The sequence below is a fragment of the Taudactylus pleione genome, unplaced genomic scaffold (genome assembly GCF_031769625.1).
Source record: "Taudactylus pleione unplaced genomic scaffold, aTauple2 ptg000571l, whole genome shotgun sequence".
Classification (NCBI taxonomy): domain Eukaryota; kingdom Metazoa; phylum Chordata; class Amphibia; order Anura; family Myobatrachidae; genus Taudactylus; species Taudactylus pleione.
In genome coordinates, this window is record NW_028284973.1 from 6,498,680 (window position 1) to 6,522,286 (window position 23,607).

At 44.8% G+C, this 23,607-nt stretch overlaps 1 protein-coding gene across 1 annotated transcript in view; it reads left to right on the forward strand.

Moving 5' to 3' along the window:
- THSD7A (thrombospondin type 1 domain containing 7A) overlaps positions 1-23,607 on the forward strand; it is a 322,453-nt gene that overhangs the window by 220,759 nt on the left and 78,087 nt on the right. The window contains exons 5-7 of the mRNA XM_088453107.1: positions 14,663-14,818; positions 18,057-18,260; positions 21,270-21,461. Coding sequence (XP_088309233.1) covers positions 14,663-14,818; positions 18,057-18,260; positions 21,270-21,461 — 552 coding nt within the window. The remainder of the gene's footprint in view (positions 1-14,662; positions 14,819-18,056; positions 18,261-21,269; positions 21,462-23,607) is intronic.

Consider the following 23,607-nt stretch of genomic DNA (forward strand, 5'->3'; position numbering starts at 1 on the left):
CATACACAGACAACGATTTTGTTACCAACGATTTTCTGAACGATTTTCTGTCAGATTTTTGAAAGTGTAATGAACGATGTTTTTGAACTACAAACGATTTTTGCATATTCCCTTAATGAAAATCGTTGAGTTGGTCAGTCTGACTGAACTACAAACGTGAACGCGCATGAACGATAATCATTCATCGTTTGACTCAGAAAGTGAACGATAACTGTTAAAAAAATCGTTGTGTGTGTATGCATCTTAAGTAGTCTCAATGTCTAATATAATTTTGGTGCCTGGTAAGGTCAGATGAACTGAAAATTACAGCAATAAAGAAAAGCTTTGGTGGACCCAACCCCCTGTATGTGCTTATGGCGTGCAGAAAGGGATAGCTATAAAATCCAAGCTCTGCCTTGTATACGCATGGTATTACACATGGTATTACGCCTACTTAGGCCTTTAATGTTTTTGCTTTTAATGCTGTTTCATTATTTGGGAAATGCTGTGTGTGTGCAGATTCACCCCTACAAGTGCCGCTCACCCGATTGGCCTCACCCCGGGTATATCTATTCCCTCATAAAATGTGTAGCTTCATCTAACTAGGCTGTAGGCAACACAACCATAATAATATAATTAGTGGTTTACAGAATAATGAAAATGGGTAAATCTACAGAGAGAAAAAATGCAGAAACATTTATTCCAACAATAAAACAGTTTATTAGTGTGTATGCATGTTTTTATTACATTGGCCAAAGTGCTACATATGAATGTGCTTTCTTGTATTAAGTGTGCCTGCGAGGTATAAAATGTGCTGCATTGAGAGTCTGAGGCCTGGGTGACTGCATTACCAGGTTATTACCATTAGCAGGTCCCAGCTCTGCTGTTAGATCCAGGGCCTCATCTAAGCAAGTACAACTCATGTACGATGAAGCCTAATCATGCTTCTGAGAGCTAAAGGGTCTTTGGGGGGGGTTATCCGGCTTTGCCGGACTCTCCTCTGCTCTGAGTCCCTTGGTGACGGCTACAGTCTCTGCAGATCCCTCTACTAAACCGGGCAAGCCCTTGAAATGCTCCTTTTCCAGACCTTAAGGGCAAAATTTACAAAGCGGCGGTTTGACAGCGGTTTCTATTCTATTCTAAAACCCCGGCGGTTTGGTGGCGGGTTCTATTCTGTTCTAAACCCCGGGGGTTTGCTGGCGGTTTTGCAGCGGTTTATAAATGACAGCCCTGTTTTATTCTATTCTAAAATGTGTTTTGACTGTGGTTTGGCAGCGGTTTTGCTATCTGCAGATTTACTAAGGCCAAAACCGTTACGCTAGGACAACGTTACTATAAACGGTTGTCTTTACTATGACTGTATCCCATTAACAGCTCATTAGCCAGTTCCTAATCCCTCTCCTGAAGTGCATTACCTGTATGTTAGACGAGATGACGCCATCCGCCGTCTGTGTTAGCAATCACTGACGAGCTTAATAAATATCACATGCCCAGTAGTGAACAAGTGGACTGTAGTATTCAGCGTTACTTTGCTGATTGCTGTGTAATCTACTCCTTACATTTGTTAAGTAGCCCTGTAACTTAAACATCGCGCCAGGTCCTGTGCGACTTTACTAGCGGGCGTCTTTTTCACCCGAAAATGCGACACTTGTATATCTCTGAGCAGCGATCTAAAGGGCAGATGTACTAAGCTCTGGAAAGAGATAAATTCGAGAGTGATAAAGTACCAGCCACTCAGCTCCTAACTGTCATCTTTTCCACCAAAAACCCAGGTCTGACCTCGGTTTTCAGACATGGTTCCAACCCAGGTCAGACACCGTTTACACTGCACCATCGATCTGGGTTATTCTCAGGTCAGCACCATTCACACTGAACCTGGGCCTGCCCTGCTAAACTTGTGAGGTCATAAAAAAGTGGGAGGTGACTGCTCCACACCCACCAATCAGTGCATTTTAGGCATGACCCAGGTCGGATAACCCGGGTTGCACCGTTTACACTGCACCATTGCCAGGATTATTTTAACAGCAGTTTGGGCCTTGGGCAAAGCAATGCACTGGGGCCCCTACCCACCCATTCACGGGAAAAAAATTTTAATGGTCAATAAAATTAAACCCTCCTGCATGCCCATCAGACCTCCCACACATGCAGAGAGACTCTGGCCCTCATTCAGAGGCGGTCGCAAGAAGCTACCACCCACAGCTTAGCGACCGACCAGGTTGATGGTCGCGAGGGTGAAGACCATCGCGACCATCGAGCAGGAAGCTCCCCACTGACATCACTGATGATGTCAGTGCGGCCGCCCACAAAACGGCAGGCATTCCTGAAGGAACACCTCAGTTTGTGAAACCACCCCCCCACCCCGCCTTCAAAATGGGGCGAGCTGTCGATCAACATCGACAGCCGCCCCTTTTGTAGAGAGCTCCGGAGCGAGAGAGCTGCACGTGCACAGGGCTAACCATCGACCCCGAATGAGACCCTTTGTCTGAAGCCGACAGATGAATTGAAACTGGGACTGAGGTGAGTACTCGTCACCTGTGGCTTGCTTATAAAAATTTCACAAATTTACCAACTGGCTGTGGCTGCAGGGGGGCGGGTTGGCGGGCCCCTACAAGCTTTGGGCCCTTGGCCAACTGCCCAACAAGCCCAATGGAAGAGATGGCCCTGGCCATTACCCAGGTCCATCATCGGTCCGACCCTGGTAGCTACCTGGGTTGGATTGCTGGGTCACTTGACCCGGGTTATTTTTCAGGGACCCTATTACACTGAGCTGCAACCCGGGTAGACCGAGCAATAACCCAGGTTTTTGCTCTGGTGTAAAAGGGGTATTACAGACTGTGGGCCTGATTCAGACCCGCTCGGTCGATGTTGGCCTCTGTGCATGCGCCGCCTCTGGCGTACGCATGCGCGAGCCCCTGCAAGCGACTGAAGTTAAGTCGCTGCGGGGCTCACTACAAAACGGGGTGGCTGTCCATGTTGATTGACAGGTCACCCCGTTTTGTAGGCGGGGAGGGGGGGTGGCTGCACAAACGCAGGCGTTCCCTTAGGAACGCCTGGCGTTTGTGGGCGGCCCTACTGACATCACTCGTGATGTCAGTAGTGGACTTCCTGCTCTATTAGAGGAGGAAGTCCACTCGGGCTTGTGGGGGAGCCGAGACCCTACCACAGGTTCTCGTCGCAAGCCCAATGGTCGCGATAATCTCGACCATCGCCAGGCCGCTCGCACAAGCTGTAGGTGGTGACCCACAGCTATGCGAGCAGCCTGGAGGCGGAAATTAAAAAAAAAAAAAAACAGCCTGATTCAGTGCGAACGCTCGCAAACAGCGAGCACCTCTGAATCAGGCCCTGTGTTTGAAAAATGACAGTTAGGATCTGATTGGTTGATAGTTTATCACTCTCCAATGTATCACTTCCCAGAGCTGAGTACATCTACATCTGTATACGAAATGCTACAATGCAGTGGCCACGGCTTTTGTTCCACGCCAAGTTCCGTTGTGCTTTGTATACAGATTCAGTCACACACAGATAAGCAAGTGTCACATATCAAATTAATCAGCGCAGTTTCCTGGTGCGTCCTAGTACATCACAATGCGACTAAGACGCATTTTATTTTTGGGCGAAAGAGACGAAAAAAAAAAGACGACCAGCAATAGCAGAGTTGCACGGGACCTGGCGGGTTTCAGGCAGCACATGGCGTATTGAGGCTAGATGTATTGTATGAGAACACATCTATGGGGGCGATTCAATGCAACGCAAATTGAATAGCGCAGGGAGCGAGCTCCCAGAGCTATTCAATTCAGTGCGCTGTGTAGTTGGAGATTGCTGGGTTATCGCGGTCATCGCGCCTTAACAAGGGTGTTAAGGCGCGGTAACCGGCATTCTCTGGCCAAAGAGCTGGGCGCCGCACTATGCAGAAAAACATTTGGTCGGTTTTCTCTTTGTATCCCCAGGGGGCTGCGAGAAGAAATCCTTAGTGCGCCCAAACAGCGCGCTGTACTGAATAGCTTCGGGAGTCCCTCCCATCGCTATTCAATAGCGCGTTGAATTGAATTGCCCCCTATATGCTATTAAATAGGCCCAATAGTGTGCTTCTCCATGTATTTAAATTAACACTTTTGATAGATGTTTCAAAAGGTTAAACCATTATATACTGATTTCCAGGCGATGATGGATTAAAGGGCTTTATGGTAATCTCGACATTAATTACGTTAATAGAGATTTAAAAAAAATGTATTCCTTATATATTCAGTGATGTATTCACTATGTTTTCCCGAATGTAGCGTTCCCATATGTCAGCTGCCGTTGCTCATTTATTAAGGACGCAGAGCCGTGTAGTGTTTTACTGAAACAAGCAGAGAGAATTGCTCCTACAATTTATTCTAGTACAGTGCATTAGAATGAATAAAATGAGCAGTTACAGTAGGCTTGTTATGGATGGCGAGGGTGCATGTAATAAAATCCCTGCTGATCCTGTATAATGAACGGCCGCTCGTTCTTCTAGTTCATGAATTTTCCTGAGGGTGTAGGAAGAATTTGCTGCCAGAGAATGACTGTCTGTACATAAATAGAACACCCTCTTTCTTTTCAATTCAAATTTAAACAACAAGCAAGCCCACTAATAAAATACCTTAAGTGTTTATACTGTACTTATGTAAGATGTCCCTTTCCGAACCCGGGACCTGATTCAGACCCGGTCGCTAGGATGAGTTCGCACGTAGCTGGCAGATTTTTGCATTCTGCACATGCGTACACATCGAAGTGTACGTGCGCGAACCAGTGCGAGAGATCAGGAAGCGTTCGCCCGCTGCGCATAGACAGCCCAGCAGAGTGAGTGACAGGAGAAGCCGTTTGTGGGTGGTAACGAGGGCTGGCCATTAATAACGGGGGAGTGGAGGTGCGAACGCAGGCGTGCCTGAGCGTCTCAACGCCGTTTCAGAGGCGTGCATAATCAAGAGACAGCGTCATAGTATAAGTCACCTGGCTGGATTTTACACTGAAATGCTCGCAGTGCTTGCGGTAGGGTTTGGTCAACCACAAGCGGATTGCCGACCGCCGGCTTCCAGACAATTTAATCCCAATGAGGGACGAATGACAGGCGTCTAAATGTGTAATTTTACCGACGATGGGAGACCGGTGCCTGGCATCCCGATCGAGCGGATGCCGGGAGCTGCAGCAGACAGCCGCGGGGGGGGGGGGGTTAGGTTTAGGGCTCCCGGGGGGGACTTATGGTTAGGCACCCCCCCGGGAGGTTAGGGTTAGGCTAGGGGGAGGGAGGGTTAGAGTTAGGCACCCTCGGGGGGAGGTTTAGTCACTTAGAGGGGGGACTTAGGTTTAGGCGGCGGGGAAGGGGGGGTTAGGTTTAGGCACTTAGAGGGGGGATTAGGGTTAGGAACAGGGGGGGGGTTAGAGTTAGGCACCCTAAAGGAAGGTTAGGGAGAAAAATAGGTTAGTTTATACTTACCTGGGGACGATCGGGATTTCCTCCTCTGTCGGCCAGCCGCTGTCGGGATTTGAACCGCCGGCCAGGGGTCCAGCGATTCCCCCAGACCAATTGCCATGCCTCTGAAGTTTTTATCCAAATTCATCCAGTGGAAGTCCCAGAACTGGCTCCCCGGGTCAAAGTTCTGCCCAGCGTACACCAACGGGAGGTCCAACCGGATCTTAACCCCCCTTAGTATGTCTTCTGGGATGCAGTGTTACCACTCTGTGAAGTTTTTGTTCAAACCCATCCAGCGGAAGGCTCACTACAGGCTCCCCGGGTCAATGTCCCCTGCTTGGGAGGGGGAGGTCTAGTGTGGTTTATTGCTCCTATGTCTGACAACTTGTTTACAGATGTTTACAGATGTCCAAAGAGAACAATAATATATGACACCTAATCAAGCCATAAGTAAAGGGCTAATCTTTAGGCTATTATTTATTTGGCACTTGGCTGTATTAAAGTGAATCCCCAGCAATTAAAGAAACTTTCTGGATGAGACACTAATTACAAATGTGTCGGTTATGTGCACAAGATAAAGCTGCAACCTGTTGGTCAGGCTATTAGCATCAAATACTAATTTGCAACCAAATCAGATGGACTTTTGTGTTCTTTCAATTTGAACATTCTATTTTTGTTATATTTTTTTATTATCTTCACAACCTTGTTTTTAATAAGAGCCTGATCAGCTCTATCTTAATAATGTGTCATTAAATGTATTTATCTGCAAACAGAAGCTCATGTGCATGTTTCTACACCTATATATGGATTTGAATTTGACACAATTGTTCCTTTAATATATTATAAATGTTGCGACTGTCCACATGTCTTATGTGAATGTTTATATGAAATGTTTTACTTTACTAATTAAAATACTTATTATATACTATTTATGTATATTTCTAATATCCTGACAGATATTTCAGTTAATTGCTGTTTTTTTTTCTGATATATGTGTGAGGTTGGCAAATAGCTCTTTTTATACTGCCGCAATAATAATTGTTTTCCCTGAAGTGTCTAGTGCTGGGTATTTTTTCTTTTGTTCTGTGAGAAACGAAACAAATAAATAAACAAAGAAACAGAGCAATAAATTTAATATATAAAGGTGCGTACACACTGGGCGATCAGGAAAGACATAATCGTACAGTCGTTCCTGATCCCCTGTAGTGCCTGATCAATCGTTCAGTGTAGGCTTCCTCCCTCATCACTGGACATGCACAATCTGTCATTATCGACAGATTGTGCGTCATGTTCAGGCAATGGACAATGTTGGAAACGACCAGCAGGAGCGCGCGTCGCTGGTCGTTTTCGTCATTATAGTGCATGATTTGTGCACGATTACTGAGCGATTGCATGATGACGATGTCGTAATCGTGCAATTGCTCAGTAATATCGCCCAGTGTGTACGCACCATTAGAGATTAATGCAGAGGTTCCCAAACTCCGCCATTACAGTCCATGTTTTAGGAATATCCATGCTCAAGCACAGGTGACTTTATTATTCCATCAATTTGATTTAACCATCTGCGCTAAAGCATGGAAATTCTTAAAATCTGGACTGTAATGGCGTAGTTTGGGAACCTCAGAGCTGGCCCATAGTCTGCACATAGGGCCTGATTCAGAGCCGGACGCTCTGACCAGAGCGCTCGCTCTGAATCAGGGCCCTCCTCCATTAAAATGGAGCGTCCTCCTGGACGCTCGTATAGCTGTGGGTCACCAGCCACAGCAGATACGAGCGTCCAAAAAGATGGTCGCGATGGTCCTGACCATCGCGACCATCGGACTTGCGACGGAGACCCTGCGGTAGGGTCTCCCTGCCACAAGCCCTGGAGTGATTTTGGCTCTATCAGAGCCAAAATTACTCCCACTGACATCACTAGTGATGTCAGTGGGGCCGGCTTCAGACGGTAGGCGTTCCCATGGGAACGCCTCCGTCTGGCAGGCACGCTCCCGGCACGCCCACCAAAGGGGGCGTGCTGTCAATCAACATCGACAGTACGCCCCCTTTGGTGCGAGACCCGGAGCGACAGCTTGGCTGTCGCAGTCCGGGTCTCGCGCATGCGCACGACAGAGCTCCCTCCGTCGTGCGCATGCGCAGTGGGGAACATCGACCCACTTGCGAGCGTACTGCCGCTTGCGAGTGGGTCTGAATGACCCCCTTAGCTAGGATATCATAAACCTATGTATACATAGGCTTACCATATCATCCCTGAATGGACACTCACGAATTACACAGGTTCTATGGCTGATTAAATCCAGGTGAAATCCAGGCTTGAAGTCAGCCAGCCACAGAACCTGTTTAATTTATGAGTGTCCCAGTTTAAAGGGATAGTATGGTAAGCCTATGTATACATTAATCTATGAACAAAAATGCAAATACTGTATAATGATGGTGAGAGCCACAGGCAGAGACTCATGCTAGGTACACACCTGCACAATTTTAGTCACAATATGATTGACTTGAAGATTTTCAGAGCAAAGAAACAATCTTGACAATATCCAATTTTTATTGTACACAATAGCGAACTGTCATTCCAATCTGAACGATTATCTTCCCTAAGCTTGTCACAGAGGTGACTTTTTAAACAAACTATTAACATTATAAATGTGCATAATATTGGCTCATCATTTTGAACAAATGTTGTGCAGCAGGTCAGATCCAATCATTCAATTCGACTGCTTCTAGAGCGATAATCATCATCGCCGGGTGCTGCTCACACACTCTGAGATTATTGGACCGGGCAGACCAACATATTGCATAGATAGTGTGTACCTAGCTTAAGTCTGCCACTTACACATCACTGCTGCAATGCCACCAATATCTAGGGCTAAAATAAAAATCTAAATAAAAAAACAAACCCGGGAAGTCCTGGTGTAAATAAGGAGCAAGGACCTTCAGTATTACTCTAGCAGTGTGTAGGACGCCAAAAACAATTGCAGAAAAACCTCTAGCTACCATGACCTGCAAATTTTGGAATATTCTCCACCAATGTCTGACACAAGTAAAGAAGTATGCTGCCTCTCAGTATTGTATCTGATTATTATGTTCTTTTCTATGTTGTCTGCTTTGGATGCCGTAAACCTATGCACAACAATGACGCACTGTTTAGCAGACATTCATAATGAAAGAATTTGCAATATTAGTAATTAGATATTGAGAAGGACATTTCCTGTTACACTAAGTGGCTGCTGTTACCTTGGCTGACGTTTTCTAAGTGTTATTGCAGACTTTCCAATTTCTATTTTCATGGTGACTTCTAGTATGACCTTAACGCCACAGATCACTACATTTTACGATAAATTCATATTTATTGTTGTGGCCACACTCTATAAAATCTAACTGTAATATCATCTTGAAGCAGTTAGCCAAGGGGGAACTCTACTGTTTTGCTTTTGGTTAAAGCTCTGAAAATCAGACTTTCCTCATTACACACTGCCATATATTGGTGAAGGAACTAGTGTTTTTTGGTGAAAATAACTAGTCCTGTCAAATTTAGGGTACATGAAAATGGGTGCTAGCATATTTTTATGTCTCTAAAGTGAACTTTTAAAAAAACGTGAAAAACCACCCTCATACATACACCTGCAATCCCAAAAACACATGACCCCTCCTTACAGCACTCCAAGAAGGCTATTTCGCTAGTTATTATGCTTGTCCCCCTCACTTTTTACTTTTTCTCCCCCAAATGAAAGTACTTTTTTGGGGTGTTCTTAAGTTTTTTTCCCAGGATTTTTTGACACAGCTGCCGTTGGGGGGTGCGTGCTGTACCAAGGGTTCTGAATAGTTTCCCCACATTTGCACCCCAAAATAAAAATTTTGCACTTTTCACCTCCTATTCTTAAGCAAACCTTTTTCGCCTATTACATTGCATTGACTTTCCGCGTAGGCGAAAACCGGGTGGAATTGAATACGGACATAAGTTCCGACCAGGGGCTGGCTGGCAACTTTTAGCCTGGGGGGCAAATGCATGCAGGCGGCCCTGGCAGAGGGGTAGCGTGTAGCCAGGGTGACTGAAGAACATGCGTGCTACGGCGCCCCCCCTTCTCACGTGTTCCAGGGAGGAGGCGGGTCGATATGGGATTAATGTAAAGTAAAAATAAAGATTAGGAACAGCCCCGTTGTGGTGCCCATATATGCAGTGTCCCCCTGTGTCCCGGGAGAGGATCCCCTTATGCAGGCCTCCAATAGTGGCCCCAGTAGTGATCCCCCTATGCAGTGCCCCTTATACAGTGCCCCAAGTAGTGGTCCCCCCTGTGCCCCCAGTAGCAAGCCCCTTATATAGTGCCCCCATTAGTGGTACCCCCTATGCAATGCTCCTTATATAGTGCCCCCAGTAGCAGTCCACACCCCATGCAGTGCCCCCAATAGTGGTAAACCTTATGCAGTGCCCCTAGTTGTAGTCTCCCCCCTATGCAGTACCCACAGTATTGCCCTTTTTATAGAGCCCCCAATAGTGGTCCCTCGATGCAGTGCCCCCAGTGGTAGTCCCTTCCCCCCTATGTAGTGCCCCTAGTAGTAGTCCCCTCCCCCCTATGCAGTGCCCCTAGTAGTTCTCCCCTCCCCTTGTAGTGCCCCTAGTAGTAGTAGTCCCCCCTTGTAATAGTACTCCCCCCCTTGTAGTGCCCCCAGTAGTAGTCCCCCCAGTTGTAGTCCCCCCCTTGAAGTGCCCCCAGTTATAATCCCCAGTAGTGGTCCCCCCTTGTAGTGCCCCCCCCTGTAGTGCCCCCAGTAGTGATCTCCCCCTTGTAGTACCCCCAGTAGTGGTCTCCCTCTTGTAGTGCCCCCAGTAGTAGTCCCCCCCTTGTAGTGCCCCCAGTAGTAGTAGTTCCCCCCATGCAGTGCCTCCAGCAGTGGTTCCCCCCTTGTGGTGCCTCCAGTAGTGGTCTCCCCCTTGTAGTGCCTCCAGTAGTGGTCTCCCCCTTGTAGTGCCTCCAGTAGTGGTCTCCCCCTTGTAGTGCCAGCCTCTCCACCCCCCAGTAGACACACGTAGTAAAAAAAAACAAAAAAGACCCACTTACCTGAATCCCCGCTCCCGCCGTCACCGTCCGCTCCTCCATCTGTCCTTCCCGGGCCGCTCTGCATTATGGGAGAGACGTCATATGACGTCATGACGCCTCTCCCATTACACACTGCGGGAGCCGGAAGATGGAGCGGCTCCTGCAGTGGGCACAGCAGCAGCTAATGAGAGTCTGTCAGACTCTCATTGGCTGCTGATAAAAAACAAACACACAGCTGCCGGTGCCGGCGGCTATGTGTTTGTCTCTTGTGTAGCGCTGACCGAACTCTGTCCCGTCAGCGCTACACACGCGTTGCAGCCTGTGTCACAGTGACACAGACTGCCCGCGGCCCGCATGATGCTGCGGCCCGGGGGGCACATGGCACCCTGCCCCCCAGCCCAGTCCGCCACTGGTTCCGACCACGCGAAAAGCTCCGATCCACGATACATTTCAGCGGAAAATGGCTTTTTGCTTCTAATTGAAAACGGCTCTAAAGTGGGGAATGGCGTATTCATAGGGCATGCCGTCTTGTAGAAAATCATCTTGTGTTTCCATTTGGTTATGGAAGGTCTGTCTTTAAATGCACATTGTTGAAAAGTCCGTCCTACTAACATTATAGCATTATCGCATCATTAAATTTTGCTTATTCATGTTAGTACAAAAATGCTGCTTGGTTCATCCTCATTTTAGCATTAAACTAATAATGAGAGTGAGGGGACATCAGGACAGTCTTTATTACATGTGTCACTTTGTGTGTTTGATAATTTTTATTACACTGGTTAATATGCAGCTTGAAATGCGTTAGTACAGAGGAAGAGACAAAATGCGTCTCATTGAAAGTATAGAACTCCCAATAACCTACTGTCCTCTGTGCCCTGGTAAAACTTGTATATTGTATCTCCTCAATCTATTTGTTGTTTCACCAAAATACATAATATGCAAAACCGGCCCACTATAATGAGCTCTGAGCAGGATGAAACAGGGCGACTCATTGTATACTTCAAATTCCCATGGCACAATGACTGGCACAGCCTATACTAAGCTACTGCTCGCCTATGGTGAATTCCATAGAGGATAATATAAGCAACATATGAATGGTTTAGCAGCAGACTGTAAATGTAAAAACATAAAATCACAACTAATTAGCCATTATATTTGATTGTCAATGTAAATGTTCATTATCTTCCTTAGTCATGTAAGTATATCCTGTAGCTTTTGTGCCTAGAATATTTGTGTGTTTCTTTTAAAGTGCACCGACCACCGAAAGTATTATTGTAAACATGTCAGTTTGTCAAGTCTTCAAGAGCCCCCGTAATATCGCCCTCTGGGCTCGATTCAGACCCGTTCGCATGCAACCGTCAGCAGCCAAAATATGCAAATCCAGCAATCGCAAGCAAGACATTAGCATGCCCACTATGGCCCTCATTCAGAGCCGCTCGTTAGCGGCAGTACGCTCGTTCCGAGCGATGTTTGCACATCTGCGCATGCGTACGGTTTTTAGTACGCATGCGCGAACCAGTCAGTGCGGCCAAAAATCGTTTGTACGCTATATAGCGAGTGCCTGCTATTTTGAGTGACAGAATGAGGCGTATGTGGGTGGTAACAGGGGAAGGTGCTTGAAAATGGGGAGTGGAGATCCGAACGCAGGCGTGCTTAAAGGTCAAAACGGGCGTATTATGGGTGTGCATAATTAATACAGCAGCGTCATTGACCACGTCACTGGGTTATTTTATAGCCAGAACTGCTCGCAAATTTGTGGTAGCAAACACCAACCACAAGAATAGCGAGCAGTTCATACGCTGGTCGATGTACTCGATTAATCTAATAAATAGCGGACATGACGTATGGTGCGAGCGGCCAGGGGGCGTTTTTAACAAATAAACGAGCGTATGTTTTGCTCGCTCGTTCAGACTTAGAGGCGTGAACAGACTGCAATTTGCGAACGGATCATTTGAATAGCCACCCCTTGTTTTTGAACGAACGACCGCAAATAGCGAACGGCTCTGAATGAGGGCCTATGTCTTGGCGTGCGATCGCGGTATGAAATTAGATGCCCACCAGCCTGTCACAAGACGCCCGCTTTCCCTTAGTAACATACGTCATCTCCAGGAAGTGTATTATACAATCGGTAACATTGAGTAACATCGGTCCCATACGCAGCACTTGTGGCTGACCATACTCTTCCGCAAGCACTGCGAGTGCTGCAGTGTGTATTTCAGCCATGTGACGTGTATGCTGCCGCTGCATATTAATTATGTACGCCCCTGAAACGGCGCCCCAACGCACAGACACACCTGCGTTCGCACCATCACACCCCCGTTACCATCGACCACCCCCTGTCACCAGCCACAAACGGCTCGTCCTGTCACTCATGCTTGCGGAGCGTCTGTGTACAAGGGGCTATTGCTTCGCGATTGCAGTGTCTGGTTCACGCATGCGCGCGCAGTCTTATACAAATGCGCAGATTGCAGACATCGGCAGGCTACGTGCGAACACATCCTAGCGAGTGGGTCTGAATCAGGCCCTCTGTTTGATGCAAGAGTTAGCAGTGGTCACTTTGGGGTCTATTTACTAAGCAGTGTTAGGAGACAGAGTGAAAAGTGATAAGAAAGTGATAAGGTGCCAGCCAATCAGCTCCCAACTGTCATCTCACAGGCTGTTTTTGAAAAATGACAGTTGGGAGCTGATTGGCTGGTACTTTATCACTTTTCACTCTGTCTCCTAACACTGCTTAGTACATAGACCCCTTTATTTTAGTTGCATGGTAAGAATTGGGCAGTGGTGAGGCTCCCGTTCTGGACTGTGTCTAAATAATAATTTAATCATTCCAATCTTCGATTATTTTTAGAACACTCTACCCCAGCCAGCACTCAGGGTGGAATGTAACAAGCAGCACCTAAGTGGGAGTGTTTCTAACTGTGGAGTGGATTGCTTTTATGTTATCTTGGGTGTTCACGTCGGGAAGAGGACTGTTTTTGTGGGACCCCTAATTGTACCACTAACAGTTCATGTTTTCCAGACCACCCATGGATCATTTAAAATGCGTCAATTAGTAAACAATACGCCCAGGGCCATCGAGAGCAGTGACGGAGGAGGGCGTTGCCAAGTGCGGATGCGTGACCACGCCCCCCCCATTTTTTGTCTTTAACATTTAAAGTACTATGCGTGATGCCGCAAGCTGGGAAGGGAGTTGGATTTGTCCTCCTCAGCCAGAGGGCATGTATAAGGGGGGGAGGGGAGATGATCAGTGCGATAGCCCCCTTCTCCCCTATAATACTTGCAAGGAGAGAGTGGAGACTGCAACTGCCTAACGACTGCAGCCTCCCTGGACCTTCTGCAGCCCAGCACACAGCAGCATCTTCTGGGCTGGGAGAGAGGCTGCTGCCGTGGAGAAACAGCCGTCTCCTCTCTCTCCCTGCTCAATGTGCTACTGACACAGGCTCCTCCAGCTGGCCAGGACCCGAGTAAGTAGTACCCGCCCCCACCCCTCTCGGTGCCCATGTATACACCAGCCAGGAGATCTGGAAAACATAGACTGTTAGGAGCCCCTGAGGAAACAGAGGACCTCATTCAGACCCGCTCACAAGCGCCTGAGCGATCGCAAGCGGGTCGATGTTTGGCTGTGCGCACACGCAGCGGCCACACTGCGCGTGCGCAAGCCCCGGAGCAAGAGAGAAATTCTCTCACTCCGGGGCTCACTACAAAAGGGGTTCGACAGCTCGCCCCGTTTTGTAGGTGTGGCGGGGGGGGGGTTTCACAAACGGAGGCATTCCCAAGCTTGCCGTTTGTGGGCGGCCCCATTGACATCACCAGTGATGTCAGTGGGAGAGTTTCCGGCTCTATTAGAGCCGAAAGCTCTCTGGGGCTTGCGGCAGATGAGACCCTACCTCAAGGGTCTCTTCGCTAAGGATTTGGATGTAACCCACAGCCTAGCGAGCGGTCAGGAGGCCAGATCATTTTTTACATGCGGCCTCCCTCATTCAGAGCGAGCGCTCAGATTTTGTGAGCGGCTCTGAATGAGGCCCAGAGTCTGGCCACTGCTGCTCTACAGTGTATAACACATCAATGGGAATGTCCTAGGTTATTAACAGTAGAGAAGAACTTTGTGCTATGTGGGAATTACAATGCTGTAAATAGGACAAATGTCTACAATGAAGAGTGCCCATGTTCTATGCACATGTTTAGATATGACTGTATTTTTGTTCTGTTACAGCATCAAAGCCAGCAGATGCCAAGCTGTGTACCGAGCCACCACTGAGTACCAGCCAGCTGTGCCATGTCCCATGCCCAACAGAGTGTGATGTGTCCGCTTGGTCAGCCTGGGGTCCGTGTACCTTTGAGAGCTGTGATGACCAGCAGGGTAAGAAGGGTAAGTGGCATGCGATCACTTTGCAGCGCGGATTATTGTGGGGCCGATTCACAGGTAAAGTGGCGGTCATTGCGGCAGCCGTGAAAGACAGATTTAATGCCCAATTTAACGGAATTACAGATCCAGCCAAGTTCCATACGACTCAGAATAGGACAAAAATGTGTAATAAAAAAGATTGTTCGGAAATGTCATTGCCCGAGATTAAGGGGTCTATTTACTAAGCAGAGTTAGGAGACAGAGTGAAAGTGATAAGGTGCCAGCCAATCAGCTCCTAACTGTCATCTCACAGGCTGTGTCTGAAAAATGACAGTTGGGAGCTGATTGGCTGGCACCTTATCACTTTCACTCTGTCTCCTAACACTGCTTAGTAAATAGACCCCTTTAAGTTTTAATTGGCGAGTGCTTGAAATGATTTGTATAGCAGCGCGCTCCATATATCGGCTTTATCACACTAATAATGCCCACACGTTACTCTCTATATGGTTCACATGCCACCAAGATTGTACGATCACGACACACACAGTAAGATATTTTAATTGTACAGATATACTGATCAATGGGGAATCGCTGAGAAACACTTTCAAGTTCAAATTGAAAATCCCGATGGAATTGTATTGTCTGCTTTAAACACACCGCCGTTACCTTACATTTCCTGCAGCATTGTGGTTTATTGTTCTGCGAGTTGGGAACTTTCGCACATTGGTAAATTTGTTTACAGTGATAGCACCACTGGCATAACCAAGCACCACGGCCACACGGAGACTCAAAAACAGCTGTGATAGGCCGAGCATACAGTCCTAAATTTACGTATGTGAACAAAGCTAAAACTATTTTTGGTTAGAAGAACAATAGGTAGAGAGTTCCAGCGACCCCTCTGCTAACGGTGGGGCTTGTTTTGATAGAAGTACAGTATATAGTTAGTTACACACGTGACCACTGACACAAATCAACTCACTTCATTATAAATATAACCAACCAAAAAACAAACACACCGGGATAAATACTCAGCTTTTGGCTAGGTATTCAGGCTACACAGGTAACATAAGGTGTGGTACCAGGGAGACCCATTAGCGTTCCCGGATCTGGGAAAATCAAGGTATATACGAGCTTTCTACTGCAGTCTCAAACTCTGTGATGAAGCTGAGACAATAATGCAGGGACCCTCTATTTAGGCTGGAATTAGGGCGGTGGCTCCATATTTAGGAGTCTGTGTTCTAATCTTTGAAGCGAGATGTACTAAGCGTCGCGTCCTTGATGCCGAACATACTGCCCATTATCAGGTAAATACTGATGATAATATCGCCGGTATGTACCTAGAAAATCGCAAAGGACAGCTCTCCCGGTATAAGAGTGGTCTTTGGCGATAAAGGGTCTTCCGGGTTTATGACCCAGAAGTCCCTCTGGTGTCTTTGTGTGCATGCGCAGTAGGACGCGTTCGCTGCGGGGGGGGGGAGCTGGGAGGCTGGGGAGGGTTAGGTTTCGGGCTCCCGGGGGGGACTTATGGTTAGGCACTCCCCCGGGAGGTTAGGTTTAGGCTAGGGGAAGGGGGGGTTAGGAACCCCCAGGGGGAGGTTAGGGTTAGGCACCCTCCCTGGGGGACTTAGGTTTAGGCGGCAGGCAAGGGGGGGTTAGGTTTAGGCACTTAGATTGAGGATTAGGGTTAAGCACTTGGGGTGGGAGGTTAGGGTTAGGCACCCCTAAGGGAGGGTGGGGAATTAGCTTACGGATACTTACCTTAGGGACAATCAGGATTTTCACCCTTGCCGGGGCTGCCGCTGTCGGGATTTGAACATGCGTCCGGCGGTAATACCTACTACACCCATATGTATAACCAGGACACAGATATACATTAATGACGTGTCCTGGAATGTCTCTAGTTACATTATCTTTCAAAGAACTTTGTCTAGAGAATATGGAGCAAAAGTCTCCCCACTGTTATTTACCCATAATGCTTTGCGTTTCTGTCCATCTTACAGTGAGCATACTTATGGAATGTGGCTGCTCACAGCATATAAGGTGCTACCAACTATCTCTTAGGGGCCCACTGTACATCTAATGCCCGTGTTAGGTACAAGCATACACAGGAAAGTAGGCCTCTCAATTAATGTCAAGTTGACCATTCGCTGAAAATATGCATAGACAAGTACTGCCTGTCACATACTCCTCAGGCCTCATTGGGGAACAGCAAACCGTTACAGACATCAAATCATGAACCCTATGGTGACACCCTCCTAGTAACAGCACCAGCACAACACAGAGGACCAACACAAACAAGGTGGACTTAAACTGAGCACCCTTTTTTAACAAACGATTAGGAGCCCAGGTGATCCCATTTATACAAATACCAGAATTATCAAACAATTCCAAGTTAATCCTTGATATCACAGCTAATATAACTGACATGCTGTGCTCTATCATTTCATATGTTTGTGCTTTACCACTTTCCTTCTCTGTATACTTTATTACAGCTGTTTATGACGATATGTTTTTGAGGTGAAGAAAAAAAATAAAATAATTAAACTTCTATTACTTTTTTATAGCTGCAGTAGTAAATCAGGGTAAGATTGAGAAATGTATTATACTGGTAAACTTCAGAAGGGGGGGTTTCAATGAATACACTGATAAGGCTAAGAACTTTTAATTTAGCGTCATAGAAAATGTAATATAGATATTTTGAGGGTAAAACCTGTAAACAAAAGCAAATAAATGTACTACAAATTAATATATCGATCCAATTTAAGTTTAAGCCTTCACTTCCTCACTGTCTACCCCTTCTGTGTCGCCACTGTCTATCTGCCCCCTCCCCTTTAGAATGTAAGTTCTCACGAGCAGGGCCCTCTTCCCTCATGTGCATCTCCTTCCCTCACCCATACGATCGTCTACTCCTAACTCCCCAAAAAGGCACCTAACATTTGGTCGCTGACGCCCTGCTTCTTATTTGAGTGTTATGGTCGCTAATACAGCAATGTTTGTAAACTATGTCCTTGTCCTCCCTTGTTTGTACTATAAGTCGCTATTTTCTTGTTTGCTCATTTGTTTATGTACTCTGTAAGGCGCTGCGGAACCCTTGTTGCACCATATAAATAAAGGATAATAATAAAAATAATAATAATAATATAATAATAATAACTGTCATGTGCATCCAAGTGAAAGTTTTCTACTCTTTATACAGTAATTCCTATAGTTAAGTAAATTAATTTATAAAACGATGTCATTGATTTATAAATTTTATATACAGGTTTCAAGCTTAGGAAACGTTACATCTCCAATGAGCCCACTGGTGGGACTGGAAGCTGCCCTCATTTAGTAGAGGCCATTCCGTGTGAAGAACCGTCGTGTTACGACTGGCGATTAGATAGACTGGAAGAATGTATCCCTGACAATGGAAATAACTGCGGAACCGGCACTCAAGTACCTGTAGTCACATGTATCAACAGTGACGGTGAGTACATAAGGTTATGTATATACGTGGTCTCGGAATGTTTTATATATGGCAATCGTTTTATCGTGTATCGAGAAAGTAAAGCTGACAGTGTATCACACGTAGGACTGAGTGACTAGTTACTGTATAGGGATGGAGCTGGGGCGGAGCCTGATACAGGGGTTATGTTGGAATGGAATGAATGGAAATAAAGGGGAGGAGCTATAAGCATTGCTCGGGTAGCATATGGATACATGTACATTGTTTTATCTCTATGGGACATACAAATGCTACTAATGTAGCACTTAAGTAGTAAATTACATTTTCACACATTTAGGTGAGTGCCCCTCATTGTACAGGTAGACAATCAGCCCTGACTGCAAAAGGACATGGTCAGAAGCTTGTCCCCATACTTATACAGTAATGGGAAGTGATCTGTATCTTTAAACTGTACACATGCGTGAAAGCGCATTTCTAGACTGATTTCAACCAATATAAACATTCAAATATATCATAGTCACCTATAATGAAGACAGCCTCGCTAATTGTCCTTAATATAAGACATAAATTAGCCTAAACCGAGCAGTAAGAGGGAAAATTAAAGGTTTAAACTAATGTAGAGAGTGCTTCTAGAAAGGAAGTGAATTAGAATTAAATGTAACATTTTTATTGCTCACCCCGATCTCATAAAACCGCAAAGCTTGGCACTGATCAATTTGTAAAGGGAGGCGCATCCTGAGGTCACAACGGGCAGCCCTTCAGGTTTCAGGCACCCTGAAATGCAAACACAGGTACCACGGGGACAGCAATAGTGCCAACCCGTCGCCTTTGTACCCTGGGCGGTGGCACTGGTCGCACACCCCAAGTTGCATCCTTTAGATGCTTCCATCCTTCAGATGCACATAGCAGATAAATGTCCAAAAAAAAGAACCTGTGGAAATGCATTTTTTGTGACCTTCCACGTAGGGAGGAAGAGGAGCAGTGTAGCTACGCCCCCTCTCCAGAGCCCGGGGGTTACGCCATGCAGCCATGTTTCCACACACTCCGCAGCTGGTCTCTCAGCCGCGGTTATGATGTTTGGAGTAGCCTGTGGGTGGAATAACTAATGAGAAGCAGCCATTATGGTTATTTCAGCTCCTCATTAATCCTCCCACTCGCACCTACATTCTGCAGAGAATTTTAAAGTACTGAGCAAAACTATTCACCACGTTAGGTGGCAATGCTATTTGCTACTCTTTTGAAAGATGGCATGTTTACAAAAATTTAGGGTAGTGGGCCTGCTGTATGTTAAATAAATAGAATAAAAAAGGAGAGAAGACACAGGGAGCAGAAACCTGAATTATTTTAGTATTGAACTACAGTCTTATTGGTAACAGTTTATTGACAGCAGGTTCACATCTGTGTGTTTTTTCAGTTTTATTAACTTAGTACAACTGGGTAATAATAGTATACATACTGCATCTAAAACCCCTACTTGACATAGATTGGACTAACTAGCACTAGTATCTAGAATATGTATATTTTTTTAATGGAATACAGGAGACTTGTTCTATTTGTACCGTGCTATTAAATTAAGAGAGATCAGTAAGTGTGAAAATATTGTCTATTTTTTGGTGGTACAGTATGTCTAGTTACCAATCTGAGTGGGGAGAGGTATCTGGTCACCCCTGTGCACGCTGACCCCCGTGGTTTTTTTTTTTTTTTTAAAGTTTTTAAAAACAGCTAAAATCATGTAATTTTTGCAATCCAAAACCAGAAATTCGGATGCAAAATTAAAATTCCGAACCGGCGGGAAGATCAATTCGGATCTGTCCGGATCTTCTCATGAGATCAGAACCGCGACTCGGATCTGTCTGATCTCACGTAATTCAGGTGGATTCGGATTTCTGGAGAACCGAACTGCACATCTCAATATGCTGGTTCCAAATTATGACAGACAGTCTGTGCACATACTGTAGCTTTCTGGTCGTGCATCTTTAATTAAGCCCTTCGCCTGACAAAAGTTTTATGTGGTTGAAATTCCCACTTGTATGACCTATATATAGAATACGATCACTCATTAAATTGTCTTCATATTTAAGATGAATACAATAAAGAATGATGTTTTTTTTTATTTAAAAAGAAAAAAAAAGTCTGGAATGTTTTTGAATAAAGAACACAAGACTCCATAAACAGTTCATAAATTATTCATATTCTTAGTAGCTTCTGCATTATATATTGGCATGCACTGCATTTTATCCAGTCAGAATAAATCAATGCTATTAAATTACATTAATTAGCATTTTAATTGACAAGTATATGGTAGCATGGAGTTTAACCAGACATAAAGCCCTATTACCTGTCTCCTGATCTGTTTGATGCTGTCTCATTTTCCTTCAAAACATAATTGATTGGAACAGAGGGTGTAGTGTCAAAAGCTCCGCTGATTAGTGTAATTGGTTAGAATAAGAGTCTCCATTTTTAATGAAGATTACATTATATTTCTTACAGTAGCAAATAATACAGACAATGATGTTTTTTTATGCCAAGGCAGTAAAAAATTAATTATAAATTCACAAGCAGGAATATAATGAGAAAAGTCACTGTTCATTAAATTCCACTTGGTATAAATACATGGATTTTTCAAGATAATTTGGAAAATATGTAGAATAATTTAACAGTAGCTGTCTCAATTTTTGTTTTAGAAAAATAAATATACAGATATATCCACAAAAAAATACAAAAAAACAAACAAACATTTGATTGACTGCATTAAAAGGGAGGGGCAAACAGACAGGGGTGTGTTTTGTCTGCAGTGTACATTTGTAAGCTGCAGTAATTGTCAGGTAAAGTTTGATTGTACACTGTAGACATTGAATGGTTGTCAGAGAAGTTTATTCAGCCGCTTCCATGTCTTGTACAATTGGTGCATTGACCACCATTCAGTGCTTACATCTTATTTCCATACTTCTCCGGAATGTAAACAGCAATATTCAGTAAAATAAATAAATGTATTAATTTGATAATTGCATCTCCCATTTCTAATCCCAGGGGAAGAGGTGGACAGACAGCTGTGCAGAGATGCGATATACCCAATCCCTATTGTCTGCGAGGTTCCGTGCCCCAAAGATTGTGTTCTCAGCTCCTGGTCGGAATGGTCTTCCTGCTCACACACCTGCTCGGGGAAGACGACAGAAGGGCGGCAGACACGGGCCAGGGCTATTCTTGCCTATCCTGGCGACGGTAAGGCTGTAGATACATCATTGACATGTACATGTTGATGGTCCAACAGAGTTATTTCATAAGACTGATCCATAAAATGCAAAGAGATGTAGCCACATTTGTTCTAGAGTAATATCTCAGTATATCCAATATACACACAGCGGCTGATTTTAAGTAGGACCCAGTAACGCTTCCAGCTACGCACCTGCGACTTTATGCAAATGACGCTACAAAGTCCTTTCCTGGTGTAAATCCGAATGTGCAAGGACTGAGATGCCCACTACGTCCGATACCTGCGTACATCTCTGAATGAGGCCCACAGTGTCTCAGACCATTTGTAATTAGAACAGAATTGAGCAAAACAAAGCAGAGTCTATTTTCTGTATCTATAGACAGGCATCTCCCTTAGCTTGGCCATTGCACCATTAGGTGCAATTCATAAAAGTTATTATTAAAAATTTCAATTTTTATGAGGTGGTTTTGTATGTGCTCTGAGATATCGCAGTCTGCATATATTTTTTAATCATTTGCTTATATTGCATTTTTTTTTATCGTCGTTGTACCTTGTAAATGATTGATTATTGACTTATTTACTGTATAGATCATTTTATGTCTGCTAATTTATGGTTGCGTATTTGAGGAACCTTCTGGGTTTACAGAAGAAAATAGAAAAATATATAATTATTTTCTTTTTTAAATAATATTAAAAAAATTCAATTTTTTATTACATTTAAAACTAATAGATTAAGAAAATAATGTAAATTCTCAAAAAAATGAAGCAAAAATTTCATAAGAATCGGTGCATTAACCTTTTAAAGCATTAAAATATTGTCAGATCTTATAATCGCTTCATAGACACCTACAGTACAATTATATATTGAGAATAATTCATTCTTTTTGAAGGAGGTTACTTGTGTATTCCTGAAGGTTTTTATTTTTTTAGCCAGCCAGAATTTTTATACAGTGGAAAACTTAAATTGATTTCTAAGGAATTTTTTATGCCTAGGGGCCTTTCAGCTGAGAAAAAAAATAAAAGATGATTCTTCTGAAATGACTTTTGTCCCTGAAGCTCCATTCAATTTGCAGTTGAGTCTATCTCCCCTGGCAATTTCTGATTTCCAAAATAAATATATTAATCTTATGGTATTTGGCCAAAATGATTTTACTCAGAAACATGTTCACATTTTATAACCAACACTTTGTGCTGGGGATTTACTTTTTTTTTTATACATTACTTTAACATACTGTAGAACACAAAAAGATCAAGACCTGTATCCTGATGCAGTGTAGGGTGCAAAATGGGCGCAAGTTACACCTGAAAAAAACTACTGCAAATGAAGAGTAATTTCTTTCACATGCTGAGTTCCAGCAGCGATTAAGATGCTGTCCAGTCTGCAATTATTGCATGTGCGCCTGATTGATGACAGTAACACATTAGACTCATCCTCTTGAGTTGCGCCCATGTTTTAAACCACTCCTTACTTGTAACAAACACATTTTCTAATCAGCATAATTTAAACTGCAATAAACATCCCTAGTACGGCAAAAACAACTCACTGCCCTGTGTATGCCCCCAAAAATAAAATTTCTGTACACAGGCAATAAAGTAAGCACCAATGACTGTCAGCAGAGCGTTTACAAGCAGCCAATCACAAGCAGTTTGCTAGATCTGGCGACCGTAATGCTGACCTACCAGTATTTCCACCTAACCCTGACCAGCCCCGAATGATCTGTTCTTTCCAGGCATATTTCCATCTCTTTCCAAGTAAGCATGCGTGAACATGCCCTTAAAGTGCATGGCCTCTTTCAGAATGCCGCTGTCTGATCTGGGCACAATTTGCAATATAATATCAAGAGAAGTTTTATTTTGAGCCTTTCATATGTAATATGCTGTTGTACACAATAGAAATCTGTTCTACAAATAGGATTGAAGGTTAGACACATTGCAATCAGTCTGACCGGCAGGAAGATTATTTCTTAAATGAGGGCACAGCAGAAAGTTTATTTAAGGGAGGGGGCTGTTACAAATGATCTGAGCACGGACCTCTGTAGGGGCATGGGATTGCTGGGTGAGGAGGTGTAACCATGCCCCCCTCCCAATGCTGCAACCACGCCCCCAGTGCGCCAGAGGAATTTACACATTCTATGGTGCAAAAAAGTGCCCCCT